This window comes from Salvelinus alpinus, chromosome 39 (genome assembly GCF_045679555.1).
Source record: "Salvelinus alpinus chromosome 39, SLU_Salpinus.1, whole genome shotgun sequence".
Classification (NCBI taxonomy): Eukaryota; Metazoa; Chordata; class Actinopteri; order Salmoniformes; family Salmonidae; genus Salvelinus; species Salvelinus alpinus.
In genome coordinates this window covers 2,331,563-2,347,904 of record NC_092124.1, presented here as the reverse complement: position 1 = coordinate 2,347,904, position 16,342 = coordinate 2,331,563, and the positions used below count along the sequence as shown (strand labels likewise).

Below are 16,342 nucleotides of genomic sequence, written 5' to 3'. Positions count from 1 at the left end.
ATTTTAAAAAATACTTTAAAATAGCATGTCTGCCCATTATGCGCATCACACATGTACATGAAGCCACGCATTCTGCACATGTACTCTATATAGCTTATGATTAGCTTAGGATTCCCACTCTTTTATTTGTCCACTGCTTGTCCCTTGGCCACAGACCATAATACCATCAGACAGCACAGAGCAGCTCCAAAGTGTGTGTGCCTGTGTGTGCCTGTGTGTGCCTGTGTGCGTGTGTGTGCGTGTGTGTGCGTGTGTGTGTGTGTGTGTGTGTGTGTGTGTGTGTGTGTGTGTGTGTGTGTGTGTGTGTGTGTGTGTGTGTGTGTGTGTGTGTGCGTGCGTGCGTGCGTGCGTGCGTGCGTGCGTGCGTGCGTGCGTGCGTGCGTGCGTGCGTGCGTGCGTGCGTGCGTGCGTGCGTGCGTGCGTGCGTGCGTGCGTGCGCGCGTGCGCCTGCATGTGTGTGTGTAATTGAAAGAGTATGCATAAAGACTGTTAGAAGGCTTGCTCCTCCTCAGACACACAGCTATGGGAGCTACACTACACACTAAACCAGAATGGCAGGAGAACCCATTTAAAAACAATGCGGCTATGTGATACCGTTACTGGCCATGTGAACAGCAGACACTGAGACAAACCAGGCGAGCCAAGGCATATGCTTTTGCAATGTAGTGAAGCGGAAACCACACTGATGAGTGTGTGTGTGTGTGTGTGTGTGTGTGTGTGTGTGTGTGTGTGTGTGTGTGTGTGTGTGTGTGTGTGTGTGTGTGTGTGTGTGTGTGTGTGTGTGTGTGTGTGTGTGTGTGTGTGTGTGTTGGGGCTGGGCAGTAGTTGTCTGTATTCAATGTCGGACTAAAGGTTAAGGGTAAGTATTCATATCTGACCTATAACCTATGACCCCCACACGTATGTTTATTGTGACTTTTCTCCAGTGAGTTTTATGGGCATACTTGGTTATGTAATACCACTGCGCCTTTAACAAACTTAACCAATGGTTACTTTAAAGTACTAATTAAGTCGTTTTTTGGGGGTATCTGTACTTTACTTTACTCTTTATATTTTTGGCAACTTTTACTTCACTACATTCCTAAAGAAAATAATGTACTTTTTACTCCATACATTTTCCCTGACACCCAAAAGTAATCGTTACATTTTGACAGGTAATTGGTCCACTTATCAAGAGAACATCCCTGGTCATCCCTACTGCCTCTCACCTGGCGGACTCACTTAACATAAATGCTTCGTTTGTAAATTATGTCTGTGTGCTCCCCTGGCTATCCGTCAATATAAAAAATGTGTGCAGTCTGGTTTGCCTAATATAAGGAATTTGAAATGATTTAGTACATTTGAGCAATTCCATTTACTGTTGATATTTAAGTTTATTTAAAACCAAATACTTTTAGACTTTTACTCAGGTAGTAGTTTACTGGGTTTCACTTTTACTTGAGTCACTTACTATTAAGGTATCTTTACTTTTACTCAAGTATCAAATCAAATCAAATCAAACGGTATTTGTCACATACACATGGTTAGCAGATGTTAATGCGAGTGTAGCGAAATGCTTGTGCTTCTAGTTCCGACAATGCAGTAATTACCAACGAGTAATCTAACCTAACAATTACCTTATACGCACAAGTGTAAAGGAATGAATAAGAATATGTACATAAAAAAATATATGAATGAGTGATGGTATAGAACGTCATAGGCAAGATGCAGTAGATGGTATAGCGTACAGTATATACATATGAGATGAGTAATGTAGTGTATGTACACATTATATAAAGTGGCATTGTTTAAAGTGGCTAGAGATACATTTAATTACATCAAGATGGCAAGATGCAGTAGATGGTATAGCGTACAGTATATACATATGAGATGAGTAATGTAGTGTATGTACACATTATATAAAGTGGAATTGTTTAAAGTGGCTAGTGATACATTTATTACATACATTTTTCCAGTGGCTGGAGTTGAGTCAGTATGTTGGCAGCAGCCACTCAATGTTAGTGATGGCTGTTTAACAGTCTGATGGCCTTGAGATAGAAGATGTTTTTCAGTCTCTCGGTCCCTGCTTTCTGGATGATAGCGGGGTGAACAGGCAGTGGCTTGGGTGGTTGTTGTCCTTGATGATCTTTTTGGCCTTCCTGTGACATCGGGTGGTGTAGGTGTCCTGGAGGGCAGGTAGTTTGCCCCCGGTGATGCGTTGTGCAGACCTCACTACCCTCTGGAGAGCCTTACGGTTATGGGCGGAGCAGTTGCCGTACCAGGCGGTGATAGAGCCCGACATGATACTCTCGATTGTGCATCTGTAAAAGTGTGTGAGTGTTTTTGGTGACATGCCGAATTTCTACAGCCTCCTGAGGTTGAAGAGGCGCTGCTGCGCCTTCTTCACCACGCTGTCTGTGTGGTTGGACCATTTCAGTTTGTTCGTGATGTGTACGCCGAGGAACTTAAAACTTTCTACCCTCTCCACTAATGTTCCGTCGATGTGGAAAGGGGGGTGCTCCCTCTGCTGTTTCCTGAAGTCCACGATCATCTCCTTTGTTTTGTTGACGTTGAGTGTGAGGTTATTTTCCTGACACCACACTCCGAGGGCTATCACCTCCTCCCTGTAGGCCGTCTCGTCGTTGTTGGTAATCAAGCCTACCACTGTAGTGTTGTCTGCAAATTTGATGATTGAGTTGGAGGCGTACATGGCCACGCAGTCGTGGGTGAACAGGGAGTACAGGAGAGGGCTGAGAACGCACCCTTGTGGGGCCCCAGTGTTGAGGATCAGCGGGGTGGAGATGTTGTTACCTACCCTCACCACCTGGGGGCGTCCCGTCAGGAAATCCAGGACCCCAGTTGCACAGGGCGGGGTCGAGACCCAGGGTCTCGAGCTTGATGACGAGTTTGGAGGGTACTATGGTGTTAAATGCTGAGCTGTAGTCGATGAACAGCATTCTCACATAGGTATTCCTCTTGTCCAGATGGGTTAGGGCAGTGTGCAGTGTGATTGCGATTGCGTCGTCTGTCGACCTATTGGGGCGGTAAGCAAATTGGAGTGGGTCTAGGGTCTAGGGTGTCAGGTATGACTGATGAATATATGCCTAGACCTAATCAGAAAAACTGAGTTCGAAAGATTTTGAGTTAGAAAGACCTCATTTTCTGCTGGTTAATCTGTTTGTTAATTCCAGGATAAAACCCAGTATAATCATATTTTCTCATCTCATCTCACCACATTCTACACATAAAAAGAGGCTCACTGGGGAGGCATGGAGAGCCTGGTGTATTTTCCTGTAATCAAACCAGGTTGATGGTCGCAGTTTCGCTGTAGCTCTTTAAGCTCCACTTAATGAGAACAAGTCAAATGGTTGCTGCTCATCCCTGGAACCACCGACACACACACACACACACACACACACACCGCTGTAGAGCAGCTCAACTTATTTTATTGAGGATCCGGCTGAGCCATTATCTACTGTTAACCCAATGTGGTTTCTCTCCCTCTCTCTCTTTATCTCTAGGAGTCAGGGCCCTCTCTCTCTCTCTCTCTGTAGGAGTCAGTGTTCTCTATCTCCCCTCCCTCTCACTTTTTCCTCTTTCTCTAAGCCTGGAGTCAGTGTAACCAACCTGGACAGTAATTGTTCCTTGCATTGGGCCTTAATTGAATTGACAAGGAGCCGGAATTGATATCATTTAACACATTGATCTTGAGAGAATGAGACGGGCGCTTTGTGCCAAACCAAAAAAAGAAAAGCTCTCTCCCCTCTCTTCTTTTGTTGTCTGACCATATTATTATATCTCTCTCTCTCTCTCTCCAAAATACAGGGTATCTTTCAATTCTCTTTTTCTCTCTCTATCATTATCTCTTTCTCTCTTTCTGCTCTACCTCTCTCCCTCTCTCTCTTTGGCTGTCTGCCTCCACCGCTCCCCCTTATTGTACGCATATCCCTTCATCATCTCCTCTGTTCTCCCCCCTCATTCCCTTTCCCTCTCTCTCACATGGCACTAGACATCCATATCATTTCCTGTCTGCCTCGGCCCGAGAATTGCACGTCTTATTCCGCTATTAGTGGGTAGGGAGTGGGGAAGGGAGGAGGGAACGGTGCACGGCGGAGCACAGCAAAGCAATTTGCGCTGAGTGCACTACAATACATGAGTGATTGGAGCGGGGACTGAGCGAGAGGCGAAGGAACAGCATGTTGGTCCCAGCTGTTGCACGCCGAGCGCTCTTAGTAGCCGCCTCTACCATCCGCCGTCCAGCCAGCCAGTCTCCCGGGTGAGCTGGAATCCCTTGGCCATTACCACTTCCATTATCCAACCGCCGCCGTACCTAGAGAAGAGTATGAGCTTACCTCCGTAACGCCACCCAGAACCAGAGAAAACGAATGGAGGGAAAGAGTCCCCTTAGAGAACGAATGGGGGAAACAATGAGCAGATGGGAGACCCTTTACGGTCTGTGAATGTGAGCCGTTGACAACGCGTTGGGGAGATGAAAGTTAAACCACGAAACCCCGATACGCATACTCCGTTATGTGGTCTGTGTCGCGGAATACACGCATGATGCCTTGTGTGGCGGATGGGTGGATGAATAGTGATGGATGGATGGGGGGGGGGGTTGTTGGTTGCTGTTCCCTGTTGTGTTGTCAAGGTGGATAAATGGACCTGTGTGGGAAGGTGTGTGGGCACAGCCTGGGTGGGCACACACACACACACACACACACACACACACACACACACACACACACACACACACACACACACACACACACACACACACACACACACACACACACACACACACACACACACACACACACACACACGGGAGACCACAGCTGTGACCTGGCCGTGGGGAAACATGAGGCATATGATTCAACCACTGCAACCTATGATTCATGGTCGTAGGGCCAACGTTGCGAGAACATTTACATGACGTTTTGACAACAATTGGGATGACGTTGTGACGGCAAAACGTTTTTTATTTTGCATTTCATTATGAGCAATACATTCTCCACGGCTTGATGTGAGGGAGCTCAGGCAAATATATGTACAATGATATACAATGTAATGACGTGAACGATAGTAATATTTCATATTAGCTAGTTATAGCACTAGGCTCTAGTGACTAGGGTGTATGGTACTATGTATTGACGTGACAGAACTATATTTATATAATTATAACAATTACGAAGACTATAATGTACATTGTAATGGTGGTAATAACAGTTATCACTAGGGTATATGGCACAATGCATTGATTTGACTTAACTACCATATATATGAAGGGGATAACTTCAAGTTGGATACTACAAGCTTCTGTTTACGCATCGCAATGTTAGTAAGAACCGTTTGCACCAGTGTCTACGGCACAATGTATTGACGTGACATAACTAGACATGAAATGCAGATACACATCTATAAGTAGTGTACTATGGGATATATATTCGGCTCTGAGGTATTCAGTGGGGTTTTTGGGGATGGCACCGTATTTGACTGATTTTTATCCAGCGTTCTACTAAGAGCCAGAGCGAGCCTGCTCTAACAGGTTTAGTGTGATGACGGGTTTTTCCGCCCTGGTTAGAATTCCGGCCGCTGTAATTCACCGTTTCATAATCTACGTAATGCAGATTTGGAAGAGCTCTAGCTGGCAACTAGGCCAGGGCGATTATCAATTCTTGGAAGAAGAAAAAAAAACACAGAAGGCACGGACGGGGGGTTTTGACTTTGAATACAAAGTAATGGCATTGATAGTACACTCTTCCGCCACGATGGGTATTATGACAATGCAATACAACACAATGGTTTATGAGTGTCTCCTCTCTATCTATTCGTCTTTGATGATCCTATTTCTCCTCGTGTGAATCTCGTTTAATACATACAAGTCTTAATTAGCAGTGAAATCTAGGATTGGAAAATCTATTTTTGGACTTCATTTAAATTAATAACCAGATTGCCCCTTTAAGTCACAGGAGTCTAGGTGAGAAGCTCTCTCTCTCTCTGAACATCCTCTGATTCTGCTCTCTTTTTACTTTGGGTGGCTTGATCTCTTAATCCTCCGCCTCCCGACAGCGCTTAAATGACACATTAGCATGTGGTTCTCCAGGCAGCCTGGATGACTAATGTCGTCATGCCCTCTCCTCTGCGATACTGGCTTCTGTGTGTGTATGTGTGTGCGCTCACGTGACACGCACACACACGCGCAAAACCAGACATGTTCCAGCCCTCCAGGACCAGGGTTTGTTTAGCCCTGCTGTAGGGTTTAAAACCTTATTTGCATTTTTCCCAGGGTGCCTGTCGAGTGATTTATTTGTTGTCACCTGTACCACCCATGACTATGTTTGCTAGTGACAGAGACATGGTTGTTGCATTCATTCATTTTCAGTCCTGTTGCCTTCACCAAGTGATATCGTAAGTGAATATGTTGTCATAAAATTGTTATTATTTAAGACAATACAATGCATATTTAATAAGGGCTTCTTTTGAGGACCAAATTACAGGTAGAGCTCTGCTACCCGACCAGAGCCCGACGAGCCCGGACATTATACATCGGGTTAGGGCCTGTTTTTTCATCAATAACTAGGGCACGGGCAGGGCTCTGGTATCACTAAATGAATCACTAACATTTTGAAGCTGAGCAATTTGCATTTTCTCTGCTGTGCAGTACAGCCATATAAGATCATAACATGGTGTCAGAAGTGCTTCAATTTATTTAAAATAGGAGAGATTATATCACAGAAAATAATAATGTTCCTTGAGTTTTGTTGGAATTTGGAGTGACGAAAAGTAGCTAACAGCTAACTGCTCTCTCCTCTCTTCATTGAGCAGAGTGGAGCCGTTGCTATGGATACTCACAGACTTTGGGAATGCCAAGAATGTGCAAAGCTGTCATCAAGGCAAAGGGTGGCTACTTTGAAGAACCTCAAATCTAAAATATATTTTGATTTGTTGAACACTTTTTTGGTTACTACATGATTCCATATGTGTTATTTCATAGTTTTGATATAAGAATTTGTAAAAAATAAAGAAAAACCCTTGGATGAGTAGGTTTGTCCAAACTTTTGACTGGTACTGTATATCACAGAAGACTGAAATATAACAAAAATATTTTGACATAGAAACACCAGATTTTCTGAAATGAAAAGAATTGATGAATAATGTTCCACCCATGAGGCCACTAGAGGACGATTTGGTCATTTGACTGCAATAAACTAACACTGAGTTTATTTTACACCACTGAGTGTTAATTTAACTCTTTACAGTGTTAATTTTAACTCTTGCCTCAACACAAGAAACGTTACATTTCAAGAACCTTTAAGAATGTATCTACATGTCCAGCCGTTATATTTAGCCTCACAATGAAGTGTTTTTCAATTTTATTTTCAGGACAACCAGGGCTACAAGTAGAAGACAAAACGATTTGACATAATATAAGGTCACTAAACCAAAAACCCGATAAAAACGAATAAATATGAATGCTGTAACTACAGAATTGACTTGCATAGTGGGAAATGAAAATCCAACTCGTCAGTGACAACTGTGTGGAGTATGGAGTTTGTGACAGCAAATTAGTGAGCTTTCTACAGTGTTATAGACACTCTGTCCTGGGAATGTAGAAAAACCTCTTACCTTCTACTGACTACTGTGTAGCTTGTGAGCGTCAGAGCGAAGCGTGTGTGTTTGTGAGAGTTGACATTTTTGTAAAAAAAAACGGCCCTGGACCCCTTCGGGATCTGCCCTTGGCTGACAAACTCCGCTCTAGCTCAGCCCCCGTTAATCACAGACTAATGGAAATAGACAAATCCAATGGTACAACTCAGAAGTCTGTAGCTCAAACACATGCTTAAAAAGGGTTAGAAGTCCAAAACGTGCCGGCGTTACGGCGGGACTCTTTATTGGGAAAGAGTTCGCCAAGGAACCTGAAGAGCTGAAGAACAATTTAAAACACACACACACACACTTGTGTGTATGCTAGCTGGATTTGCCTTTTGTTGCATTCCCCTTGCCTAGTTAAATATGGACTTGCAGCCCTGGCCTATTCATCCAGATTATGAGACTGAGGGTTTCTCCTCACTGTTTGGTGCGCCGTGCTCTATCACCATTAGGACCGAGGCTGAGGAGTGTGTGTGTGTGTGTGTGTGTGTGTGTGTGTGTGTGTGTGTGTGTGTGTGTGTGTGTGTGTGTGTGTGTGTGTGTGTGTGTGTGTGTGTGTGTGTGTGTGTGCGTGTGTGCGTGCGTGCGTGCGTGCGTGCGTGCGTGCGTGCGTGCGTGCGTGCGTGCGTGCGTGCGTGCGTGCGTGCGTGCGTGCGTGCGTGCGTGCGTGCGTGCGTGCGTGCGTGCGTGCGTGCGTGCGTGCGTGCGTGCGTGCGTGCGTGCGTGCGTGCGTGCGTGCGTGCGTGCGTGCGTGCGTGTGTGTGATTAATGATGATGATAAATGATTCATTCCTAATGCTGCTCAACATCTATATGGAGGACAATCCATGCTTCCTCTGGTTGCAGGGGCCTTGGCCCAAGGGCATAACATCAATACATTACATGAATGGGAGGAATCATATCTATTTCAATGGACTTCCTGTTTTCTCATTCTCTTTCAGAGACCAGAACTATTACATTTACATTTACATTTAAGTCATTTAGCAGACGCTCTTATCCAGAGCGACTTACAAATTGGTGCATTCACCTTATGATATCCAGTGGAACAACCACTTTACAATAGTGCATCTAACTCTTTTAAGGGGGGGGGTTAGAAGGATTACTTTATCCTATCCTAGGTATTCCTTAAAGAGGTGGGGTTTCAGGTGTCTCCGGAAGGTGGTGATTGACTCCGCTGACCTGGCGTCGTGAGGGAGTTTGTTCCACCATTGGGGTGCCAGAGCAGCGAACAGTTTTGACTGGGCTGAGCGGGAACTGTACTTCCTCAGAGGTAGGGAGGCGAGCAGGCCAGAGGTGGATGAACGTATTAGACCTGACCGTGACCCCAAATAGGCCTAGGGATGTAGACGTTGTGTAGTGTTCCCATTCAGTCATTGACACTCACTGCCTCGCTGCATACAACGACGTTTATTTACCATGGGTTCGTCATCGATCTCAATCGTCTTGAACAGAACAATACCCAAGGGAATTGGAGAGCAGTGTTTTCATTCTTCATTTATATGGGTTATTCTCATTGAGATCACATCTCTTTTACAGGAGGGACCTATTCAATTGCCAGTTGAAGTACTCCATAAGAGAGTCTCCCCGTAAACCCATGTGCTAAGTGTGTCAGTCAAGATCTCACTCCTCTTGAACCAGACCAGACAATATTTCGTAAAAGTAACAATAATTAAAAAAACAGGACAAGAGTGTCACTTGAATAAACCCTCATGATAAGGTAAGAAAATGCTAGGATGAACAGTCCACCCCGTTAGCCTGATCCTAGATCTGTTTGTGCTGTCTTGCCAACTCTTAAGGCTGTCACTTACAGTAGCTCATCACTCCATTGTTACATGTCTGTAAATAGAGGTCTCTGATTGGTTGTTATATCGGACAGGAAGTTGTTCCTGCTCTTTAATAGATCTATTGGAGTGTATAACCCTTGGGTCATGACCTTTCGCCTGTGCCTACTTCTCCCAGGGAGCCAAATAAGACCCTGTGGACAGACAGAGGGGCTATAGGCGCACCGACACCGTTTAAATTGTTATGATTGGCCCGAGAATGCTCTAAAGAAGGGGGCCAGCGCCGTTTAGTGTGATCTGTTGGGGGCATTCCCCTCTCGCAATTTTTTGTGTGTCTTGTTTGATGGGAAGCAATTTCAGGCTAATGGGAAACAATAATGTTTATAGCCCTTGCGGTGACAAACACATTGAGAGTGACAGAACTTCGAGGCACCATGCACGGAGAACGACCAGGAGGGAAAAAAAGAAACAAAAGAATGAAAGAAGGAAGGAGGGGTCTGATCTGAATTCTGATTGGGGCACGAAATAGACAGACGTCAGACGGCGTTGAGTGTTCTGTTCTGCTCTCGGTATCATAAGGAGAATGGTAACACGACACCTACATCCTCCCTAGCACAACATCTCCTTTAAGAAATCTATAGTTCAGTCAACGGAAATAGGGCCCTTGTTAAAAGCGTTGCACTATATAGGGAATAGGGTGTCATTTGGGACTTAGCCTGGGTCCATCTCAGTGGGACCTTTCAATATTCAATCAAACATTTCTTCAAGTGTAATTTAGCTGTGCAGCAGCACCAGATACCGTATTGGAAAGCAAATAATGAACACTCCAACAAGACTGAAGTGATATCTAGCCAAGGACACGCACAACGATATGCAGGCCTGTAATATGGGGAACGTCACATCGAGAGCTATAAGGGCCACCATTATCTCCCGTATCTAGCACTGTATAACGGAGTGGCTGTAGTTATGTGACGGCTCTGTAATAGAGTGGACGAGACATGTGAAACGCTGCCATGGTGACATAATGAGGATATGGTGTTCACGTCCAAGACAGGTCTAAGCGTTCATGCAATTGATCATCCTTACCACTCATTGGCATGTCCAGTATCTACACTACCCGCCATATTAGTATTATACTGCTTCTTTGCTAGGCTAGGATGGGAGAGCATGTACAGATGTAGGATCTTAATTTGAGCCAGTTTGCTACAGCAGCAATATAATCCAGCAGCAACAGGAAATGTGAATTATTATGTGGATTCTAATTAATAGACATTTTTTGTAGGAGTTGATACATTTTTCATTAGGGAAAGTCAAGTTTGACATTACAAACTAAGAAGCCTATGTACATCTCGAATACACTACATGTTTGCATTTCCTTCTGTGCGGGAAAATTCTCTGCGACAAAAGAGTGATCAAATTAAGATCCTATATCTGTACATGTTATGTTGTTCTCCCTTCCCACCAAGATAATGATGTGAACACACTCCACTGTAGGGCGGAATTGGAACGGGGTTGCTATGGCAACCGGGCAATTAATTTTGTATGCTCTACTACTGCTTTGACTGGAGTGTCATCGGCGTCTCTGTACAATCTGTTGATTTGGATCTTTGATGCGCTAAGGTATTGTGGTAAGAGACGACTTCTAATGGACCGAACCGTCAGTGTAGCCAGCAAATTGCACCCGGTTGTAACTGAATTCATGCTGAATGCAGCAAACAGTGTTTGTTAAAGGGTGTTTGTTTAAACCCGCCTTCTTACGTCCCCATATGTTCAAGGATTCAAGGATTCTATTTAAGTCCCCTACATACTGTATACCCAATTTATCGCTCACCTCTCTCTTTTTATCATCTGTTTGTCTCCCCCTCTTTTTTGCATTCACTCACCTTCATTTTTGCCATTTATTTATCTCTCGTTCTCTTCATCTCCCTTTTTGGTCATCTTTATTCCCCTCTCCCTCTCTCTTCTCCTCTCCGTCCATCCCTCCCTCCTGTCTGAGAAGAGGTTAAGAAGTGTAGCTGTGTGCGATCTCTAACCCCTGACATCTAACCCCGGCCTGTAGGAATCAAGCCGCCTCATCGCCCACCCTAATCACCCTATTAAATAATCCAAAACAAATTCATAACACAACATTAGTGATTGCATCTTTATGCCATATTTAATGGCAGCCCCCGACGCAAAGGTTATCTCCGCTTTCATCATCATAGGCCTTCAAATGGGACCCCATACGCTCCAAAGGGGTCACTGCGAAAATGAAAGGGAGTCTCCTAAGGTAATTACTAGAATGCTTTGGAATATCAGTCTCAGCTTCAGCATTATTTACGCTCGCCGTAGCCCATAAACAATACATCTTTTTGGGGGGACCGTTTATCCTTCTCTCTGGCAGTCGTTCGCCTTTGATTCCATCAGGCAGTAATGGATTTTATATCTCTGATAGGCAATCTGTTTTATACTTATTAACTGCTCGCATCTTGAGGCATGACAATGCATTCAACCGCCAACCAGCCAACCGCCCGGCCCGGCATGCCCAAGTCCATTTCCCAGGCCCCCTAGAGAACGCTGCATGTCACCTGCCCCCTGTTTGCCCCCCCCCCCTCCTCGCCGATCCCTGAGACAATAGATGGAATCTCACCTACGTTACTGTAGCCCCGTGTCGCTTGAAATAGAACATCGCTCGCCTTTGGTGTGCCATGAATATTTAATGGTCACCACTTGATTTTTCAATTTTTTTGAGAGAGAGAGAGAGAGAGAGAAGAGAGAGAGCGAGAGAGAGAGAGAGAGAGAGAGAGAGAGAGAGAGAGAGAATTGTCATTTAGCGTGAGGTGACACTTGTGACTGCAACCAGCTGTGGGCTGTCTGAGAGGGCCTGAGGGAAGAGGGGGCAGAAGGAAGGGCCAGCAGCCTAGCTGCCGCTAACACCACAGACACTCCTAATTGTTCTCCAAGAAGACAAGGTCTCATATTGACCCCTCTCTCTCTCTCTGTTTTGTCTTTCTAGTTGCTTACTCACTAACAAAATGGGGTTTTATTCATTGACAGCTAAAGACCCTTGAGGAAAGAATCTCTATTTTTGTATTTTTAGTCACTCATTCACTAACAACAATGGGTGTCATTTGTTGAGAGCTAAAAGTCCAAGTGGCCTAGTTAGCATGTACAGAAACCCACCTAGTTACAATTGCGTGTGTACCTCCAAAGCCCACAGTACTTCACTTGCTAACTTGGTTTCATGCTTGATGGAATTTCTCAGAAATGGTTCCGCAGTTGCTCCCCTGCAAGTCGTCTTCATCTGATGTCTGTCACCACCATCTTATTTGCTCAATACTCAAGTTCTTATTTTATCCAGCCCAGCTACTTTCTCTTACATCTTGAACATCCAAAGTCACTTATAAGAAACCGGAGGCAGAGAGTATTCCAGGAATGATTCCTCTCCTCTAATCCCTTTCATCCGCAGTACAAACCTTTGTGCTCCCATTCCCTCCTGTAGTGTATTACACGCATAATGCACTTTTTGATGTGAGCATTTGTGCGTGTGATGATGAATTAGTAATGTTACACAGGTAACACTGAGGTAACACTGTGTCTCTGTGTTCCCCTCTCCCTCTCTCTACAGACTGGCAGGAAAGAGAAAGGAGACCCGCTGAACTCTGCCATCGACAAGATGACCAAGAAGACCAGGGATCTGCGCAGACAGGTGGGTCACAGTGTCCAATGCTGAGTTTAATGGACGCCATGTTTGCACCAAAGAGTTTGGCCAACCTGGTTCCAAACGAATCCTTACATGATTAGCTATAGACGCCATATTTACACTTAAAAGGCAATCGTACAGGGACAGTCTGGCCAACTCTGTTCCAACCCGAACCGGACATGACTGGATAAAGATGCCGTTTTTGCAGTCCAAGGCAATTTATATGGACAGTGTGGCCAACTTGGCTTCAAGTAACACCTGACATGATTGGCTATAATAGACACACCATATTTTCACTGAAAGGCTAACATACTATACATGGAGAGACTTTGGCCAATTAAGCTCGAACCCAAATCTGACATAACTGGTTATACGTTGGCCAAACTCTCCATGATACCTGATTCTGGGTCTGCACTTACACATTGCACTGACTGACACTCCATCCTGCACAGACTGCTCTTCACTTTACAAACACAGAGCTAAAGAGCCAAATGTGTTTCTGTCATTGACATCTATCGACCGATCTTTACACGTATACACTTGATTTCATGAATCCCGGGGAAAGCTCGGAGTTATTACTTTCTCCCAAAATGCAATGCTCCTCTCCATTAGCGGCCCAAAAAGAGACACTTCATGTAGTGTTACATCTTGTTATAGTAATCAAAAGTCAAATTGATTTCTTTGGGAAGGCAATCTCATTTTGCCTCCCTATTCTCTCTACCCATGAAAATATGTTTTTTGTGTTGTTGTACCGTATAATTCACTCACGGTAACATAAAAGCTATTCATTCACTTTTATTAAGAATCCGACATAACTGTACTTCACCGCTCTATTGCACAGTATTTAGCCACCAAACAAGTGTTAATCTTACAGACTGACAAAATAAATTTAGAAATCTATATTATTCAATTATTGCACCCACACTGCTCGCGCGCCAATGAGCGTCTGCGTTGCCAAGGGCTAAAATAGAAGTCAGTTCTATTTCTGACGCAGATCGCGCTGCAAGTCCTGCCTCTCCCGTCTCCTCATTGGTTTATAAAAGCAGGTACCCACGTGCCATCTCCTCATTGGTTATACCCTCGTGGGTGACTTAAAAACGAACGAGGCCAGTGGCGGTAATGCACCTAATTTATGAAAGTTACCAATCGCAATGTAAAGTCAAGAGAAGAAAAAGCCTGGAAGGAGCAGAGATGACTAGAAACGATTCGGTTGACGGTTTAATGTGTGGATTAATTGGTAGAGTAGAGGACCTTGAGCATTTCAGATAACATAACAACTCAATGTTTATATCCCAGGACAAATTAGCTAGCAACAGCAAGCTAGCTAAATAGGACAAAATAGCTAGCAAGTGCAAGCTAGCGAGCTAAATTGCCATACATTTTTAATGCTTTTCGACCTGTCCCCAAATTAATATAATTGGTTCACAGTTTGTTTTGATATTTTAACCTGCGTGTCGTGATCACGTTTGGTGTGGGGGTACAAAATAGATTTATGCACGATGGCGCACGATGGTGCACGCACGCAGCCGGTTTGGGTTCTGTGTTACGGTATATCTTTAAAATGGCAATGACCTATAGTACCACAGCCATTAATAACTTAAATATTTGTCTAATAACCAATTAACTGAAAACACAGATTGATCAACGCAGACTGAACATGGTCTCCACCCTAAGATACAAGAAGTCTTTATGGGTCTTGTGTACTATATGTACTCAATGTACTATATAGTCAGACATAGAAGAAACAGAGAGGAGACAAAGGGAAGACATATAAGAGACATACAGTGGTTTGTCCATTAAAAGTTGCAGCGTATTCTATGGCATGTTATTTAAGTGCCAACCACTGGTACCATTAATGCTAGTTAGTGCTAGTTTGACCACCAGAGGGCATCTTTGAGAAGCATTTGATAGCCTTCAATAGTGGCCGTACTAGAGAATTTAAAACCTCTTTTGTAAGAACATAGTATATGGGACTGATTTTAAGAAATGTTGCTTAATTAATTTGCTTAATATTATGGTGTTTCTGTTCCAAGAACAACTAAAAACCCTCTCGGTTTCCGTTAGGATGGAATGGATAATATGGTGCTGTACAACGTGACAGTCGGGTGTAGGCTACAGTACTTGCGGGCATGCGGGAGACCGTGGTTCAATTCCCCGACGGGGAGGGTAGGCTGTCCTTGTAAATAAGAATTTGTTCTTAACTGACTTGCCTAGTTAATTAAAGGTTACACTAAGAGCATAACATTTCTACACCCTAATTGTAGTCTAACCAATACCCAAATGGAGATTCAGTGAAAATAAAAATCTCATTGATTTATCAAGAGCAGTCCCCATGCTTGTCTCAGAGCAGTGTGAAACGGTGCTAAAATAGGTGTAGGCTATTGCTTCTAACTTCAATATGCTCTTGAAATAAATAAGATATACACCCCTTAACAGCACATTACTCAACACTAGTGAGACTCATGTCGCCTACGGTAGACCTACAGTATATCGGAAAAATATGACGTGACTCTCCGCCAATAATTACATATAGAGGACTGGAGGATTCTAAATTAAAACCAAAAGCTGCCTCATGGGTCTCCCAGTGGCAGCCGGCACGGGAATCGAACCTGCATCCCAATCACGGTCGGATGTGATACATAATAATAATAATTATACTTTTTGTTGTATTATTTGTTTTGTCTTTTCTGGTGGATTAAACTGAAATTGCAACCAATTACATTGTTATGTTGTTTTAGTTTGAACGTGCCAACTGGCACTAAAAACAGCGGGAATGTTTCCCTAGTCAGCGCCATTATTAGTGCAATGCCCCTTAAAGTGTTGCTCTGTGCTACCCAGTGTGGCGGGGTAGCACAGAGCTCCTCCCCCTTCCTCCTCCTCCCTTTCCTATGGGCTAGGTCCGTCTTCTGTGCGCGGCTCTGCGGCCCATCCCATGCCCCCTGCCCTCGTGTCATGAACCTTGCACGCTTTCAGTGGATACAGCTGGAGAACTGCAAGGCAATCCCATTGTGCACAAATCGGGAGCGATGACCAATATGACCAATATATAGTCTTGCTAATAACAGGGTTAATAATATATCTGTGAGAATATCCAAGGGACTGTTATATCATTCTAAATTAATAATAAGAATTGCTTTGTTTAAAAAATAACAATATTTTGGAGATTATTTTGTTTTCAAATAACGTAAAATGAGCGAGAAAAAGGCCATTATTGAACATGGGGTGAGACATTGTTACCAGTTTGTTATTT

General features: G+C 44.0%; 1 protein-coding gene across 2 annotated transcripts in view; it reads left to right on the top strand.

The window, feature by feature from the left end:
* The window catches only part of LOC139566646 (catenin alpha-2), a 756,349-nt gene that overhangs the window by 546,714 nt on the left and 193,293 nt on the right, over positions 1-16,342 (top strand). For both annotated transcript variants that reach the window (XM_071387896.1, XM_071387897.1), the window contains exon 8: positions 13,018-13,098. In XM_071387896.1, coding sequence (XP_071243997.1) covers positions 13,018-13,098 — 81 coding nt within the window. The remainder of the gene's footprint in view (positions 1-13,017; positions 13,099-16,342) is intronic.